At 41.3% G+C, this 16,516-nt stretch overlaps 2 protein-coding genes across 7 annotated transcripts in view; both read left to right on the top strand.

Annotated features, from left to right (window-relative positions):
* TTLL13 (tubulin tyrosine ligase like 13) overlaps window positions 1–5,409 on the top strand; it is a 33,351-nt gene extending 27,942 nt beyond the window's left edge. For 5 of the 6 annotated variants that reach the window (XM_075858133.1, XM_075858135.1, XM_075858137.1 and 2 more), the window contains 2 exons: window positions 1,808–2,024; window positions 5,011–5,107. In XM_075858133.1, the coding sequence (XP_075714248.1) occupies window positions 1,808–2,024; window positions 5,011–5,023 (230 nt within the window). In that variant the 3' untranslated portion in view covers window positions 5,024–5,107. Of the gene's footprint in view, window positions 1–1,807; window positions 2,025–5,010 lie in introns of all 6 variants that reach the window. The other variant, XM_075858136.1, reaches the window with a different exon arrangement.
* Window positions 5,410–6,820: 1,411 nt separating this feature from the next.
* NGRN (neugrin, neurite outgrowth associated) lies at window positions 6,821–12,932 on the top strand. Its single transcript, XM_075855264.1, has 3 exons — window positions 6,821–7,034; window positions 9,809–9,919; window positions 12,170–12,932. Exons 1-3 carry the CDS (start codon window positions 6,856–6,858, stop codon window positions 12,792–12,794), a joined length of 915 nt encoding a protein of 304 aa, XP_075711379.1. The 5' UTR covers window positions 6,821–6,855; the 3' UTR covers window positions 12,795–12,932.
* The last annotated feature ends 3,584 nt before the right edge of the window (window positions 12,933–16,516 follow it).

Below are 16,516 nucleotides of genomic sequence, written 5' to 3'. Positions count from 1 at the left end.
TCCTTTGTTGCTGCTCACTAGGTAGACAGGAGTCTGCATTAGGCTGACAGATATTAAAATATAGGATATAATGTCTATACAACAAGTCAGCAATGTCTGCTTCCTTCTTGCACAGAGAATGTATACGCCTAATATATTTATATATTCCCCATTGTACTTTACAATAGTTGGGAATTTGTGCCTTTTGTAACATATAATGCTATTACAAATCACCACATTGTTTGTTCTATTACAAAAGATATTTACATTTATGAAATACATAACTATGTCTTATTAGCCATTATGCATTAAATAGATCACAGGAGAGACGTGATGTTTCCCTTTAACCCCTTAACGACATACCACGTACATGTGCGTGGTAGCCGTTAAGGGGAAGTATGGAGCAGGCTCACGGGCTGAGCGCGCTCCATATTTAGTGAGTATCAGCTGTGTATTACAGCTTCCCCTTAAATGTCACGGTAAAAGCATTTAAATTGTTTGAATCAGGGGGACGGCCCCCACCTACGTGCCATCGGCCCCCCCACGACGTGCTTTTGGCAGGGCTTCAAAGGAGAGTGTCGGTATAGCGATATACTGCAATACACCAGTATTGCAGTATATCATGCAAGCGATCCAGCGATCGCTGGTTGAAGTCCCCTAGGGGGACTAATAAAATAAGTAAAAAACAGTTAAATAAAGGTTTTTTTTAATGTTCCAAAAAAAATGTAAAGTTCAAAAAATCCTCCTTTTTCCATTTTTCCCTAAAGCAATGTTAATTATTATTTATTTTTTTTAAAAGTTAACATAACTGGTATTGCCGCATCCGTAAAAGCCCGAACTATCACAATAAAGCATTATTAAACCCGATCGGTGAACCGAGTAAAAAAAATATATATATATATAAAACACGCAAATTGCTGTTTTTGGTCACCTTAGCTCTCCAAAAACATGGAATAAAAAGTGATCAAAAAGTCGCATCTATTGGTAAAAACTACGGCTCGTCCCACAGAAAATAAGCCCTCACATAGCTAAATTGTTGGCAAAAAAAAAAAAGTTATGGCTCTCAGAATGTTGCGACACCAAAAAAATGTGTTTTTAGCAAATACTACTTTTAGGGAAAAAAAAAATAAAACATAAAAATGTATATATATATATATATATATATATATATATATATTTGGTATCGCTGTAATTGTATCAACCCGTAGAATAAGGTGAATATGTAGTTTTGATGCCGTAAAAACAAAACCCCCAAAAAATTGGTGTAATCACTGTTTTTGCACATTACACGCCACAAATATATATTTTTCAGCTTCCCGATACTACAACTTGTCCCGCAAAAAACAAGCCCTCATACGGCTGTGTCGACAAAAAAATAAAAAAGTTATAGCTTATGGAATGCGGGGAGGAAAAAAATAAAATGAAAAAACGAAGATTGGCCATGTCCTTAAGGGGTTAAAGTATTGTCTCACATAGACAACCTCTTTTAAAAAGAAGCCAGCACGACAACGGGCTGATCGCCACTGGTCTGGCTTCTCAATCCCCCAGCAGTTAGTTATTATCGCCAGGGTGAGCCACATCTGGCTACAGATTTCCTCTACACGGGAAATCTAGCATTTCATGCATGCCATTCATAACATAGTGCAAGATCTAAAGAGTTGTATAAAAAAAAATAAACGATAAATGAATGGCCTAATGAGAACTGTAAACTGCTCCATCCTCTTTTAAACCTGTAGGATTCATTTTATGCTTATTCTGATCTCAGAAAAAAAAGGTTCTACTCGTATTTGCTTTGAGTAAATTCTCTTTTCTTCTTTTTTTCCTGAAGAAAGTCCATCTAATAAAAAGCCAAATCGCTTCAATGGGGCTTTTGTTGGGTCCCTGAATATCTTCCCTCCTAATGGTAAAGATTCATCTGCAGCATTTACAGGTTGCACTCTGCCTGCGGTCGGGGGATCCTCCTCTGCTAATGGGCTATTAGCCATTTCATCATGCTCAGCTACTCTTGCTCAGCGCCCAGATCATTCAAGACAATATATGAACTGGTAATATATCAGCTGTTTCCCTTTCCTCTATAAACACTATACATTTTACATGCATTGTCATAGGTGCTATATTTACATGTTATCTCATCACAGGAAACATTCTTCCAGCCCAAAGGGATTATCAGACATGTGAAAATCTGAAATATCAAATACACGTTAAGGCCGTAGCCGTGTGTACTGTCCGTGATTACCTCATGGACGGGCCGCGGACTGTCACCCGCATTTGCTATTATAGTGCAGGAATGTACACAATAATTGTTTTTCTAGATCACTTGTATTAGCTATCTTGCTTCTAGCAGCAGCACGGACTATACTCGTCTCCATGGCTACCGTATACAGAATGGCTGTTAGCGCTATAGGATTCGATAGGGCTGCATACCAGAGCCATGGAGACGAGCAGGACGCTCTGTCTACCTCTGAAGAGTAAGGGTACGTTCACACGCTTAGCAAAATACGTCTGAAAATACGGAGCTGTTTTAAAGCGAAAACAGCTCCTGATTTTCAGACGTTTTTGGAACAACTCGCGTTTTTCGCTGCATATTTTACGGCCGTTATTGGAACTGTTTTTCAATGGAGTCAATGAAAAACGCATCCAAAAACGTCCCAAGAAGTGACATGCACTTCTTTTTCACGGGCATCTTTTTACGCGCCATATTTTGACAGCCACGCGTAAAATTAAGCCTCGTGGGAACAGAACACCGTAAATCCCATTGAAAGCAATTGGCAGATGTTTGGAGGTGTAATGGTGCCGTTTTTTCAGGCGTAATTCGAGGCGTAAATGGGCCGAATTACGTCTGAAACCACTGCGTGTGAACATACCCTTACACAGTCCGTGCTGCTGCTAGAAGCAAGATAGCTGTTACAAGTAATTAAAAAAAATTATTATAGTTCACACTCCTTCACTATAAACGTTAGTCACTGAAAGTGAAGGTACGCTTAAAGGAAATAACTAAGCAGCACCAAACAGGACAATTTAACACTTAATAAAGAGGACCAGATTAAGCTGTAATGCTAGTGAAGTGCTGATAGACTACTCATTAATAAGAATGGTGGATGCTCCCAATGGTTATCTTTACTGTAGAAACCACATAACATTTTATCATTTAAGATATTTCAATATATATATATATACACTACCGTTCAAAAGTTTGGGGTCACCGAGACAATTTTATGTTTTCCATGAAAACTCACACTTATATTTATCAAATGAGTTGCAAAATGACTAGAAAATATAGTCAAGACATTGACAAGGTTAGAAATAATGATTTTTATTTGAAATAATAATTTTCTCCTTCAAACTTTGCTTTCGTCAAAGAATGCTCCATCTGCAGCAATTACAGCATTGCAGACCTTTGGCATTCTAGCTGTTAATTTGCTGAGGTAAATCGGGAGAAATTTCACCCCATGCTTCCAGAAGCCCCTCCCACAAGTTGCATTGACTTGATGGGCACTTCTTGCATACCATACGGTCAAGCTGCTCCCACAACAGCTCTATGGGGTTGAGATCTGGTGACTGCGCTGGCCACTCCATTACAGATAGAATACCAGCTGCCTGCTTCTTCCCTAAATAGTTCTTGCATAATTTGGAGGTGTGCTTTGGGTCATTGTCCTGTTGTAGGATGAAATTGGCTCCAATCAAGCGCTGTCCACAGGGTATGGCATGGCGTTGCAAAATGGAGTGATAGCCTTCCTTATTCAAAATCCCTTTTACCTTGTACAAATCTCCCACTTTACCAGCACCAAAGCAACCCCAGACCATCACATTACCTCCACCATGCTTGACAGATGGCGTCAGGCACTCTTCCAGCATCTTTTCAGTTGTTCTGCGTCTCACAAATGTTCTTCTGTGTGATCAAAACACCTCAAACTTCGGTTCGTCTGTCCATAACACTTTTTTCCAATCTTCCTCTGTCCAATGTCTGTGTGCTTTTGCCCATATTAATCTTTTTCTTTTATTAGCCAGTCTCAGATATGGCTTTTTCTTTGCCACTCTGCCCTGAAGGCCAGCATCCCGGAGTCACCTCTTCACTGTTGACGTTGACACTGGCGTTTTGCGGGTACTATTTAATGAAGCTGCCAGTTGAGGACCTGTGAGGCGTCTATTTCTCAAACTAGAGACTCTAATGTACTTGTCTTGTGGCTCAGTTGTGCAGCGGGGCCTCCCACTTCTCTTTCTACTCTGGTTAGAGCCTGTGTGTGCTGTCCTCTGAAGGGAGTAGTACACACCGTTGTAGGAAATTTTCAGTTTCTTGGCAATTTCTCGAATGGAATAGCCTTCATTTCTAAGAACAAGAATAGACTGTCGAGTTTCACATGAAAGCTCTCTTTTTCTAGCCATTTTGAGAGTTTAATCGAACCCACAAATGTAATGCTCCAGATTCTCAACTAGCTCAAAGGAAGGTCAGTTTTATAGCTCCTCTAAACAGCAAAACGGTTTACAGCGGTGCTAACATAATTGCACAAAGGTTTTCAAGTGTTTTCTAACCATCCATTAGCCTTCTAACACAGTTAGCAAACACAATGTACCATTAGAACACTGGAGTGATGGTTGCTGGAAATGGGCCTCTATACACCTATGTAGATATTGCATTAAAAACCAGACGTTTGCAGCTAGAATAGTCATTTAGCACATTAACAATGTATAGAGTGTATTTCTGATTAATTTAATGTTATCTTCATTGAAAAAAACTGTGCTTTTCTTTCAAAAATAAGGAAATTTCTAAGTGACCCTAAACTTTTGAACGGTAGTGTATATATCGCACAAAATTTTAAAGGGAACTGACCAGGTATTGCCATGGAGAATAGTGGCGCCGTTTCTGGAAAAAAAACCTGGTACAGGTTTTATTACAATTTATTTGAATGTCCGATTTACTACTCTGCTGGGTCTTACAATTTGCATTCCATATTTTGAATAATAGTATACTATATCCATGAACTACAATGACAGCTGTCCTATACTAATGTCACATATTTTTTCTTCCTCTAGGAAATGGACTTGAACGTGTGCCAAATGATAAAGACGACCAACAATCCTATTTTTGGCCTACTTTTTTTTCTCCGTTTTCTTGATCTTCACAATGTTCACGGCAGAATTCAATAGTTTAAACGTTAAATTTTACTGCATTGTTTTCCCACAGCAAATAGTCTAGGAATAATTTGAATTGCACGGTCACCATTAGGATCACTAAACGCATGCTTAAAAACATCAAGTATCATCACTGTCTGGTATTAGAAGGACTTTGGCGTAATAGCCAATATTCAAACACTGTGAATCTTTTATAAAGCTCAAGATTGTAAATGAAGAGTATTAAATAAATCAAAGCGGATCTACAGCTAAACACAGCTGGATTTGTGTAATAAAATATTTTTGTTGTGGCCTTACAAATACCTGTCCCATGTTTCTTTCATAAGTATAATCATTGTGAAATTGGACTATATGCTTGTGTATGGGTTTATTTATATAGACATAAATTCTCATGGTTTGCCTGTACAGACATACATACTGTAGATTAATGGCTATATAGTATAATCACACATAAAACACACGACATGCAGTCAATACCACCCATTTTCTGAGTAGCGGCCCAAATATGTTCTGTCTGATGCAAAGTAAGGGTATGTTCACACGGCCAAATTTCAGACGTATACGAGGTGTATTATGCCTCGTTTTACGTCTGAAAATACGGCTCCAATACGTCGGCAAACATCTGCCCATTCATTTGAATGGGTTTGCCGATGTACTGTGCAGACGACCTGTCATTTACGCGTCGTCGTTTGACAGCTGTCAAACGACGACGCGTAAATTTACTGCCTCGGCAAAGAAGTGCAGGGCACTTCTTTGCCACGTAATTTGAGCCGTTCTTCATTGAAATCAATGAAGCACGGCTCAAGGTTTACGAGCGTCTCAGACGCCTCGTAAATTACGAGGAGGAGCTTTTACGTGTGAAACGAGGCAGCTGTTAACAGTCTGTCTTTTCACACGTAACTGCCTCTCAGCGTGTGAACATACCCTAAGAGGCAGGTGACGTCACTAGATCTCCATACCAGGAGGCTACTCTGGCATCGGTAGACATAATCTAAAAAAAAAAAAGGGAAGCTACCGGAAAAAATTGTGAATGTAGCTTAGGGCTAAAGCGCCAGCCGTAACTGTAGATGAGAGTCCACGAAGTATCTAACTTTTTGTGTATATTATATCTACATGCCGTTGTTGAAGGTTGAGGCAAATCCTATTTGGTGTCTAAGACATAGGAGACAAAATGCCCCTACATATAATACATATATTATTTCTGTATCATGAAGTAACTGAATGGAACAGCTAAAGATCCGTTTTGTTCTTTAGAAATAGACTTTTGACCACCGCTTTGTTTTTTTAAATCGGTAAGAGGTGTCGGGTGAACATTATTGTGGATCATGCAAAGGGAGCACCATGTTGCATCCCGCCTTCCCTGGGCATGGAATTTAGCAGTGCCCATAGGGATTTGTGTTCCAGATTAAAAGTAAAACACTTCTTATATACGGTATTTCCTGGGCTTAGTCAAGTAGGTAACCAATATTACATGTAACATACGGTCTGTCTATTATACACATATTATGTAAAAACTATGGAAGATATAAAATGCTAAATTATTAAGAAACTAAATGATATAGTAATATACTGTAATAATAAAAAGCGATTTGAGTAATCTTTAGTTGAATAAAACATATAACACCCTTATTAAAATGCAAATCGATTGCTCAGCAGTCTACAATACAGGTCTACTACTGCTTCAGGCAATGTAATAGATCACAGTTCACATCTATGAACTCAGGCTAAAGTAATCAATGTGCAGTAATGGCGGCTTCCTTGCTAACCGCAATGTGGAGGCTTCGCATCTTGTGTGCTTCTCATTCTTCCGTATTGAGCTGCCGAGGCTTGCGGGCCCGTCCTCCGGTATATCTCTTCTCCGCAGATCAGCACGAGCTGGAAAGTGACGTGGAACCGGAGGAAAATGTGGAGCAGGATATAAAGAGGTAGCGAGCAATGTGCATTTCTATCGTGGTCACGGCCATCGGTCATCAGTACTGCGTTTATTTCAGAATTACACGGTTCTCAATATATAAGCTGCAATGTGGCATGTAGACCGAGAAGCTCTGGAAAGGGGACATTCTAAATGACTAATCTGCCGCAGTTCTTATGCTGGCCACTAGATGGCGCTCAGTTATTACTTATTCACTTATGTTACAGCGATCTATTCAGCATGATCTTGGGACGTGTGTCCTGTGCCATGGCCAAAGTGGTCGTGTAGCCCTAAACTGTTGCTTTTGCAGGCGCTTTCAGTTCCACACTCCTAAAAATATTAGGAATAGCCCATTCACACACCTACGTTTTCAGTCAGCGTTAGGTGTGTATATTTTCGGAAGCCGATACCATCAGAGGAAAGCTGAAACTATTATGGAGTTGTATTATGAGCAGTTCCCTAGTATATTACTAATATAGAAAGGCTGCGAGCACTGTTTCACTGCTGGCACTGTCAGTTGAATACGGGCATCACACATGGCAGCCTGAGCGCTGTGAATGGAGCCCACAGTCCCTGTAAGATATGCTTTAGGCCATGATCACACACCCAGTTTGGATGCAGTTTTTGTACCAAAGCCAGAAGTGCATCCAAAAGGAATTAAAGGTGTATATAAAAGACTGATGTTTCTCCTTTCTTTTGTGTCTATTTCTGTGTTTGGCTAAAAAAAATTGAGCCACAACCTCATCAAAACGGTGTGTGAGATCCTGGCAGTAGATGCATATGGACTAGTGTAAATGGCGCCCACAGAGAAGCCGATTTCCAGAAATCCCTGAAGATTTATCATCAGAATCTTTTCCACTTGTAATGGAAGCAATACTGACAATGTGAAAGGAAACCAGTCCGCATTAGACCCCTTTCACATGACGTTACAGGCCCTTTTACATGGGCCAATTATCGGGCAACCCATTGTTCATAGATCGCTCATTACCGATAATTGCCCTGTGTAAACAGGGCAGCGATCAGCAGATTGACGAGCAAACGCTTGTTCATCTGCTGATCGTATCGTTTTTATAACGGTAAAATATTATCGTTGCCGGCAGCACATCTCCCTGTGTAAACAGCCGACATGATAGAAATGTATGAGGACGAACGATCGTAGTAACGAGCACTCGCCACCATACTGGCTCCTTGGGACAGGTGCAAACAAGCGCCGATCAATGAGCTCTCTCATAGGAACATTGTGTAAGAAGTGAAGCATGTGGTATTTGAAATGCCCACCGTAGTTCCCTTTCACCAATTAGTAATGATTATCCAGAGTATCTTTATTTACACCACATTCCAAATTATTCTGCAAATGTTATTTTTCGCTGATTTTCCTAAATAGTCGATGCAAATGACAGTCAGTATAATCTTCAAGCCATCAACCGTTGGAGTATAATGCAAATTTTATTGAATAAACCTCCTAATGATAACAGATTTTTTTTTTTAGAAGTAAAAAACTCAAAATGCACTGTTTCACATTATTATGCACAACAGAGATCAAAACATTTTACAGGTTGTAAAGAGAACTAAAATGGTCATTTGTTGAATTTGCAGCATCAGGTCATATTTACAGAAATCAAAAGCTCTTTCAATAAAAAAAAACTTAGCAGGCCAAGTTACATGTTAATATAGGACCCCTTCTTTGATGTCACCTTCACAATTCTTGCATCCATTGAATTTGTGAGTATTTGGACCGTTTCTGCTTGAATATCTTTGCAGGATGTCAGAATAGCCTCCCAGAGCTTCTGTTTTGACGGTTCTTCTTTTTGTACCACGGAAGAAAGTGGTCATAAACTCTACGTACTTTGCAGAGGTCATTTTCACACCATCAGGGACCCTAAAGGGGCCTACCAGCTCTCTCCCCATGATTCCAGCCCAAAACATGACTCCGCCACCTCCTTGCTGACGTCGCAGCCTTGTTGGGACATGGTGGCCATTCACCAACCATCCACTACTCCATCCATCTGGACCATCCAGGGTTGCACGGCACTCATCAGTAAACAACACAGTTTGAAAATTAGTCTTCATGTATTTCTGAGCCCACCGCAACCGTTTCTGCTTGTGAGCATTGTTTAGGGGTGGCCAAATAATAGCTTTATGCACACTTGCAAACCTCTGGAGGATCCTACACCTTGAGGTTCGCAGGACTCCAGAGGCACCAGCGGCTTCAAATACCTGTTTGCTGCTTTGCAATGGCATTTTAGCAGCTGCTGTCCTAATCCTATTAATTTGTCTGGCAGAAACCTTCCTCATTATGCCTTTATCTGAACGAACCAGTCTGTGCTCTGAATCAGCCACAAATCTTTTCACAGTACGATGATCACGCTTAAGTTTTCTTGAAATATCCAATGTTTTCATACCTTGTCCAAGGTATTGCACCATTTCACGCTTTTCGGCAGCAGAGAGATCCTTTTTCTTTCCCATATTGCTTGAAACCTGGAACGTCCTTCTTAAGTAGTTTTCCTTTGATTGGGCACACCTGGAAGACTAATTATCACAGGTGTCTGAGATTGATTACAATGATCCAAAGAGCCCTAAGACACAATACCATCCATGAGTTTCATTGAAAAACTAATAATTAAATGTTTATGATACTTAAATCCAATGTGCATAATAATTCCGAACACGGTGTATTAATATAATGTTCGCTTGTGTCTGTGAGGGAAGTATTGTGAGTCAGTATTTTTTTCTTCTATGGCTTTTCAAAGAAAAACAAAAACTTTCTGGTTAATTTTGTTCCCCCAGTGCATTGAAGAGACGCCAGAAAGCAATCCTGCTAAAACGAATGAAAAGGGAGATGGAGCCTCCTGAACCTGCTGAGAGGCGTCTAACCTGGAATGCAATACAGCAGATTAGGTATTCATTAAGAGAAACCTATGTATAGGTAAGTCCCCATGAAGTGGCATTGATGCCACAATGCAGCCGACAGCCACGCTGTTCGATGTGACTGTCAAGTTGCCAGGTAATAGCGGCCATTAAATAGCAACTTGATCACTTGATGGACACATTGTGACCGCGTCAATGCCATTCCGTGGGCCTTACCTGATTAGTGCTGAATGACAGGGGATCTGGGTAATGAGCCAGTGTTTGTTTCATCAGAAATATATATTTAATTGGTTTCTGTCGTTTCATTCACTCCCAAAATCCGTCTTCAGAGACCAGACATATTGGGCTTCCTTCACAGCACTTTATCACACTACGTTTCAAGTATATACGCTGGGAAAAAGTATGCGTTAAACAAAGCGTAGGTGGCACAGTGGAAGACGTCACCATAGACTATAATAGTAGGTGTTCAACGTATGCGTCATGAACTGGGTTCATTAGAGTTCATGACGTGTCTGTTAGAACCAGGGTCGCACAAACTTTTCAGGTTTGAAGGACACATTGTTCGATTATACCTGTCCCAAGGGCCTCAAAATTTAAGAGGGATCGCCACCTGGAAAATTTATGGCATATGGACTGTATACTATATGCCAAAGATCGTCTGGAAGGTTGGGTTTTAATTTTGGCAGCATTTCGTAACTCATAAACTACAAAGAAAAGATCAGCATATATGTGTAGCCACATATCCGCCTCATCTCATTGTCTCTGAACTGTCGAACAGGGGAATATGCTATAAATATCTCAGATTCGGAAATCCCCTTTAAAGGATCGCTCTGGGTAAAGCGAACACACGGCATCATGCCTAGTGAAAGGGGGGCAGTGAATGACAGTGGGATTTAAACAGCACCAAAGAGAGAATACCGGTCATGCACCACCCCCTCAGGTGGGTGGTAGGCATAACACAGTAACAGCTTATGCCCCTTATAACAGTGCCAGCCACATGTTCCCCCAGTAGTGCCAGCTCCACAGAACCCTCCATCAGAGTGCCAGCCACACAGAATGGATTTGCCGGGCGCAGATTGTGCATCCCTGCGTTAATCGGATTCCAGTATAGTCTAAGGGTGACCGTTGCCGCAATTGGGCATTCGTTTAATGTATCCGCCACCCATAGACTTTAATGGGTTTAACGTATATGTCATGAAAAGCTATTAAAAAGTTCTGTGAGCTATTCTTTAAAGGTGTCGCCTGTGACATATGACAAATTACTCTGGAATGTCACCTGAAAAGTTAGGTATGCTTTAAAATGATCAGTCCTTAATAGATGAATACACACTTCCTTCCTAGAGACTGACCCTGGTCTGAAGACGTTCATCAATGCTCGTTTTGCTATTTTATGTTATTTTACTGCAGCTGCCAAATGTTAGATTGAAAAAAGCCAATAGTAGCCATGGGCCCTCCATTCCAAGTGCCATCAATGTTTTCTTAATGAATTGCCCTCAAAACATGTAATAATTACCAGAGAGGTGATTTATTTACACCAAAGCATGAGAATAACAAAGTAACCCTCGAACAAGAATATTTTTATTTCACAAACCCTTAGTAAGGTGGAAGCGAACCATCAAACACTTAGACCCTGTTCACACAGAGTTTTTTGCAGGCAGAAAAAAACCTGAGCCAGATTTTGACCGGCCTGTACTTTTTTGCCGCGATTTTCGCTGCATCTTTTGCCCGCAGGCAAAAAAACACTGCGCCGCAGGTTTATTCTGCCTCCATTGATTTCAATGGGCAGTCCGAGGCGGAGACCGCCGCTTTTTTTTCCCCTGCGAGCGGCTAAAAGTCGCCCGGGAAAAACCGCCTCTGCCTACCATTGAAATCAATGTGGGGTGATTTCGGGCATTTTTTTGGCACTGAATCCAATGTGGTTTCCATATCAAAATCAGTGGCAAAAAACTCTGTGTGAACTGTGCCTTAGGGTTCTATATTAGCATGTCATGTGAGAAAAAGAGACAGAGGAATGAAGAAATCAGCGATAGAGAGAAGTAAAAGGGAGGAACATCTGCTATACTTTGTTTCTGATTTTGAGTTGACCCAGCCACAGGCAGCTCCAAAAAATTACTTTCTAGTTTTTTTTTGCTTGATGCCAACCACCTTCCTGCTGATGGACGATGATGCAGTATTGTATATTAGGCACATGGTATTGAGAGAGTGACTTTTCTACTGGTTTGACAGCTTGGTGCGTTATATTATGGGATTGATTTAGTTGTCACTTTACTGTTGTCACAGGTATTTGAGACAGGAGTTCCCTGAAGAGTGGCCATTGTCACGACTGGCTGTAGGCTTTAATGTGAGTACTGATTCCATAAAGAAAGTGTTGAAGTCAAAATTCATACCAAGTGAAACTAGGAGAATGAAACAAGACGCTTCCGTTTTCAGAGCTGTAGGACAAAATTCTCCAGGTTCCACAAATAACCAACTACAACTGGGGTCCCCTTCCAAAGATCCAGCACAGCCATTAATACCACTTCAGGGCAATAAAAGACAATTGCTTATCAACCAGTCAAAGCAACTTCTTCCTCCATCAAAAACATCAGACTCATCGGAATTCGCTTTAAGGACTGCATGTCCCACAAAATCTCTTGTAAGAACACCGGGGTCTCAAGGCTCAAAGCAAGGTGTCTTCCATGCTGTATCCAATCCGGGTCTGACCACCAGTAAACTGACGGAACCTGTCCAGCCCATACATGAGGAAGAGGATAGACGGCTGCTTGACGAGAAATGGGATGGAGAAGTATTAAGTGACAAGGATTTGGATGAACTGGCAAATAGTGGCGTCTCGAATAAGATGACCGTTAAAAAACAAGGAAGAGAGTTTTTTGACAGTGATGGTAACTTTCTGTACAGGATCTGACTTTAATATTGGACTGACATGAATTTTACTGTGATTACTTTATACAAAATACATTAGTGAATTATTTACCTATTTATACTTTAATTGTTAACAGATTACAGATAATAAAATTATTCTGTTGTGGTGTTTTCCAGTAAATGTTGACATTTTTTATTTTGATGGTACTAAATAAGCATACGCAGCTAGTCATCACGGAGGTGGATGTGTTCAACATACAAGTCCTTCTCAATGAAATAGAATATCAGCAAAAAGTAAATTTATTTCAGTAATTCAGAGTGATCTATTTCCAGCATTTTTTTTTTCTTTTAATGTTGATGATTATGGCTAAGGGTATGTTCACACGGCCAAATTTCAGACGTATACGAGGCGTATTTTGCCTCGTTTTACGTCTGAAAATAGGGCTACAATACGTCGGCAAACATCTGCCCATTCATTTGAATGGGTTTGCCAACGTACTGTGCAGACGACCTGTAATTTACGCGTCGTCGTTTGACAGCTGTCAAACGACGACGCGTAAATTTACTGCCTCGGCAAAGAAGTGCAGGGCACTTCTTTGCCACGTAATTTGAGCCGTTCTTCATTGAAATCAATGAAGCACGGCTCAAGGTTTACGAGCGTCTCAGACGCCTCGTAAATTACGAGGAGCTTTTACGTGTGAAACGAGGCAGCTGTTAACAGTCTGTCTTTTCACACGTAACTGCCTCTCAGCGTGTGGACATACCCTTAGGGTATGTTCCCACGGAGTGTTTTCAGCCGTTTTTCGGGCCAAAACATCAGAAGCAGATCGCCTCCAAACATCTGCCCATTGATTTCAATGGGAAAACGGTGTTCTGTTCCGACGGGGCGTTTTTTACGTGCCCGTTTTTCAAAACGGCCGAGTAAACAGACGGTCGCGAAAAAGAAGTGCATGTCACTTCAGCCGGTTTTGGAGCCGTTTTTCATAGACTCTGTGGAAAAACAGCTTGAAAAACACGACTGAAAATCAGCTGTTTTCCCTTGAAAACCGCTCCTGATTTTCAGGCGTTTTTTTATTCAAAGTCGTGTTTTTCGCGGCCTTTCTTTTACACGGCCGTTTTGAAAAACTGTCGCGTAGAAAGCGCCCCGTCGGAACAGAACACTGTTTTCCCATTGAAATCAGTGGGCAGATGTTTGGAGGCGTTCTACTTCCAACTTTCCAAAAAACGGCCGAAAACACTCCATGTGAACATACCCTAAGGCTGGATTCACACGAGCACATTACGTCCGTAATTGACGGACGTATTTCGGCCGCAAGTCCCGGCCCGAACACAGTGCAGGGAGCCGGGCTCCTAGCATCATGGTTATGTACGACGCTAGGAGTCCCTGCCTCACTGCGGGACAACTGTCCCGTACTGTAATCATGTTTTCAGTACGGGACAGTTGTGTTGCGGGGGGGTGCGAAGAGCTGTTAGAGAGGGTCGCCGCCCCCCCCCCCCTCTTTTTAACGATTTAAATGCTGCGGTCGCTATTGACGACTGCATTTAATGAGTTAAACGAGCGGTCTGGTGTCTCTCATCTGCCTCTTGACAATGCCCCATAGATTCTCTATTGGGTTTAGGTCAGGCGAGTTTTTTGGCCAATCAAGCGCAGTGATACTGTGGTTATTAAACCAGGTATTGGTACTTCTGGCAGTGTGGGCAGGTGCCAAGTCCTGCTGGAAAATGAAATCAGCATCTCCATAAAGCTGGAAAAGGCCCCGACCAAGTATTGAGTGCAGATACTGTATATACTTTTCAGTAGGCCAACGTTTCGGTATTAAAAATAATTTTTGGACATTGGGCTTATATAATATTCTAATTTTCCTAAATACTAAATTTTGGGTTTTCATTAACTGTTACCATAATCATCAACATTACAAGAAGAACATGCTGGAAATAGATCACTCTGTGTGTAATGAATCTATATAATATGAGTTTCACTTTTTGAATTGAATTAGTGAAATAATTTAAACTTTTTGATATTCTAGTTCATTGAGAAGGACTAGTATGTTGTTAGCCCAGCCATGATCTAGCAGTCTGCACTCTTCATCACCAGTCTGTCCATCTTTCTTTATCTGTGGTCTCCAGCCTTGTTCTGTCATCAGTCTGGAATGGGTGACGTTGTTCGAGGAAGATTGAGGCAGTAGGTGGGGGTTACCCAAAACCAGACCGGCTTTAGGTTTATCTAAGTTCCTGGGTGACCGACAAATTGAACTCCACCCTTGTAACCACCTTCTGATCCACTTCTGCTTTAAAGGGGTTTTTCCATCTCACAAAGTGATTGCATATTGCAGTCGGACCCCCATCGTGAAAATAAAGGGGTACAGCGTTGCTTTAACCTTCAAAGTTTTTCCTCTACAGCAGAGCCTTCGGCTGTGCAGGTAACTGCAAAATAGCTCCATCCGATTGAATTGGGCCGTGCTGCAGTTTCCTGCACAGCAAGTAGCAAGGGGCGCCGCTGTGCAAAGGAAAACTGAGGGGTACGCAGCGGTAAACTAGAGTTGCGCCCCCTTTTTTCCCTCAGGATCGGTGAGAGTCCCGTCAGTCGGACCTCCAATAATCAGAAAGTGATGGCACATCTTAGTAACATGCCATCACTTTGAGATGGGAATAACCCTTTAAGCTATAACTTACTATACATGGCTTTCCATTCCTTTCCCTGTACATTCTATGGAGCACATGTCTTTACAGCAGCCACTTGACCTCGTTGCATGGTCGCCTTATTCAATAGATCTGGTGCTGTAGAAGTATAATTATTATTACACCTAGTGACAAGATCATGTGGCTATTGGGAGTAAGCGGGAGACATGTATGGGCTAAGCTGTGGCCGCACTGTTTATACAGGAAAATGTTATATTAATAATCAATTATAAAGTTATTTTAGCTCTATTACATGCATCTGAGCCCAAATGTACATTGCAGGTGAGAGGTAGTTCCAGCCACTGGATGTACATTAGTGTCCAGGTGATCATGCAGGCACAGCTGTCATGTCCATATGATCAGTAACAGGGATGCTGCAGTCTGTTTGAGGAGGGGGTGTATTTGTCAGCATCACAGGATTTCCCAGTGGCCAGTTGTTTGGGATCCTATCAGAATTACTCACAAGATAAAGAGGAGCTGTCTGCTCTCCTGACCTGTCTGCATAAGTACATGTGTGCATTTCCTGTGAAATAAGGCTGGGTTCACGTCTGTGTGTTCCGTCAGAGGAGCAGAACAAGGGAATAACGGAGGCAACGGTTCGGTTGCACGACTGATACCACCGGCGGCTGATGAAACCCATTGACTTTAATGGGTTCCGTCAGGGGGGGGGCCCGTTATTTTACCGGAGCCGCCAACACAGATGTGAACAAAGCCTAACAATGCTGAAGCATATTTTCTTAAAACACTTCTTGTTTCGTACCTCTGTTATTACTCCTGGAAATACATAAATAAACAACTAAAGTATTTACTAAAACAGACATGTAGGGAGAGATAACAGGACTGTATTTATGGTATATGACGCCAAGGAGTTCTTGCAACCAGCCGAGCCTGTGCAATCGGGTGTCAGCTATATACTAGTCCTTCTCAATGAATTAGAATATCATCAAAAAGTTACATTATTTCAGTAATTCAATTCAAAAAGTGAAACTCATGTATTATATATGATCATTACACACAGAGTGATCCATTTCCAGCATTTTTTTCTTTTAACGTTGATGACTATGGCTAGCAGTAAGGCTGGGTTCA

This window comes from Rhinoderma darwinii, chromosome 3 (genome assembly GCF_050947455.1).
Source record: "Rhinoderma darwinii isolate aRhiDar2 chromosome 3, aRhiDar2.hap1, whole genome shotgun sequence".
Classification (NCBI taxonomy): Eukaryota; Metazoa; Chordata; class Amphibia; order Anura; family Rhinodermatidae; genus Rhinoderma; species Rhinoderma darwinii.
This window is presented reverse-complemented; position numbering and strand designations above follow the sequence as displayed.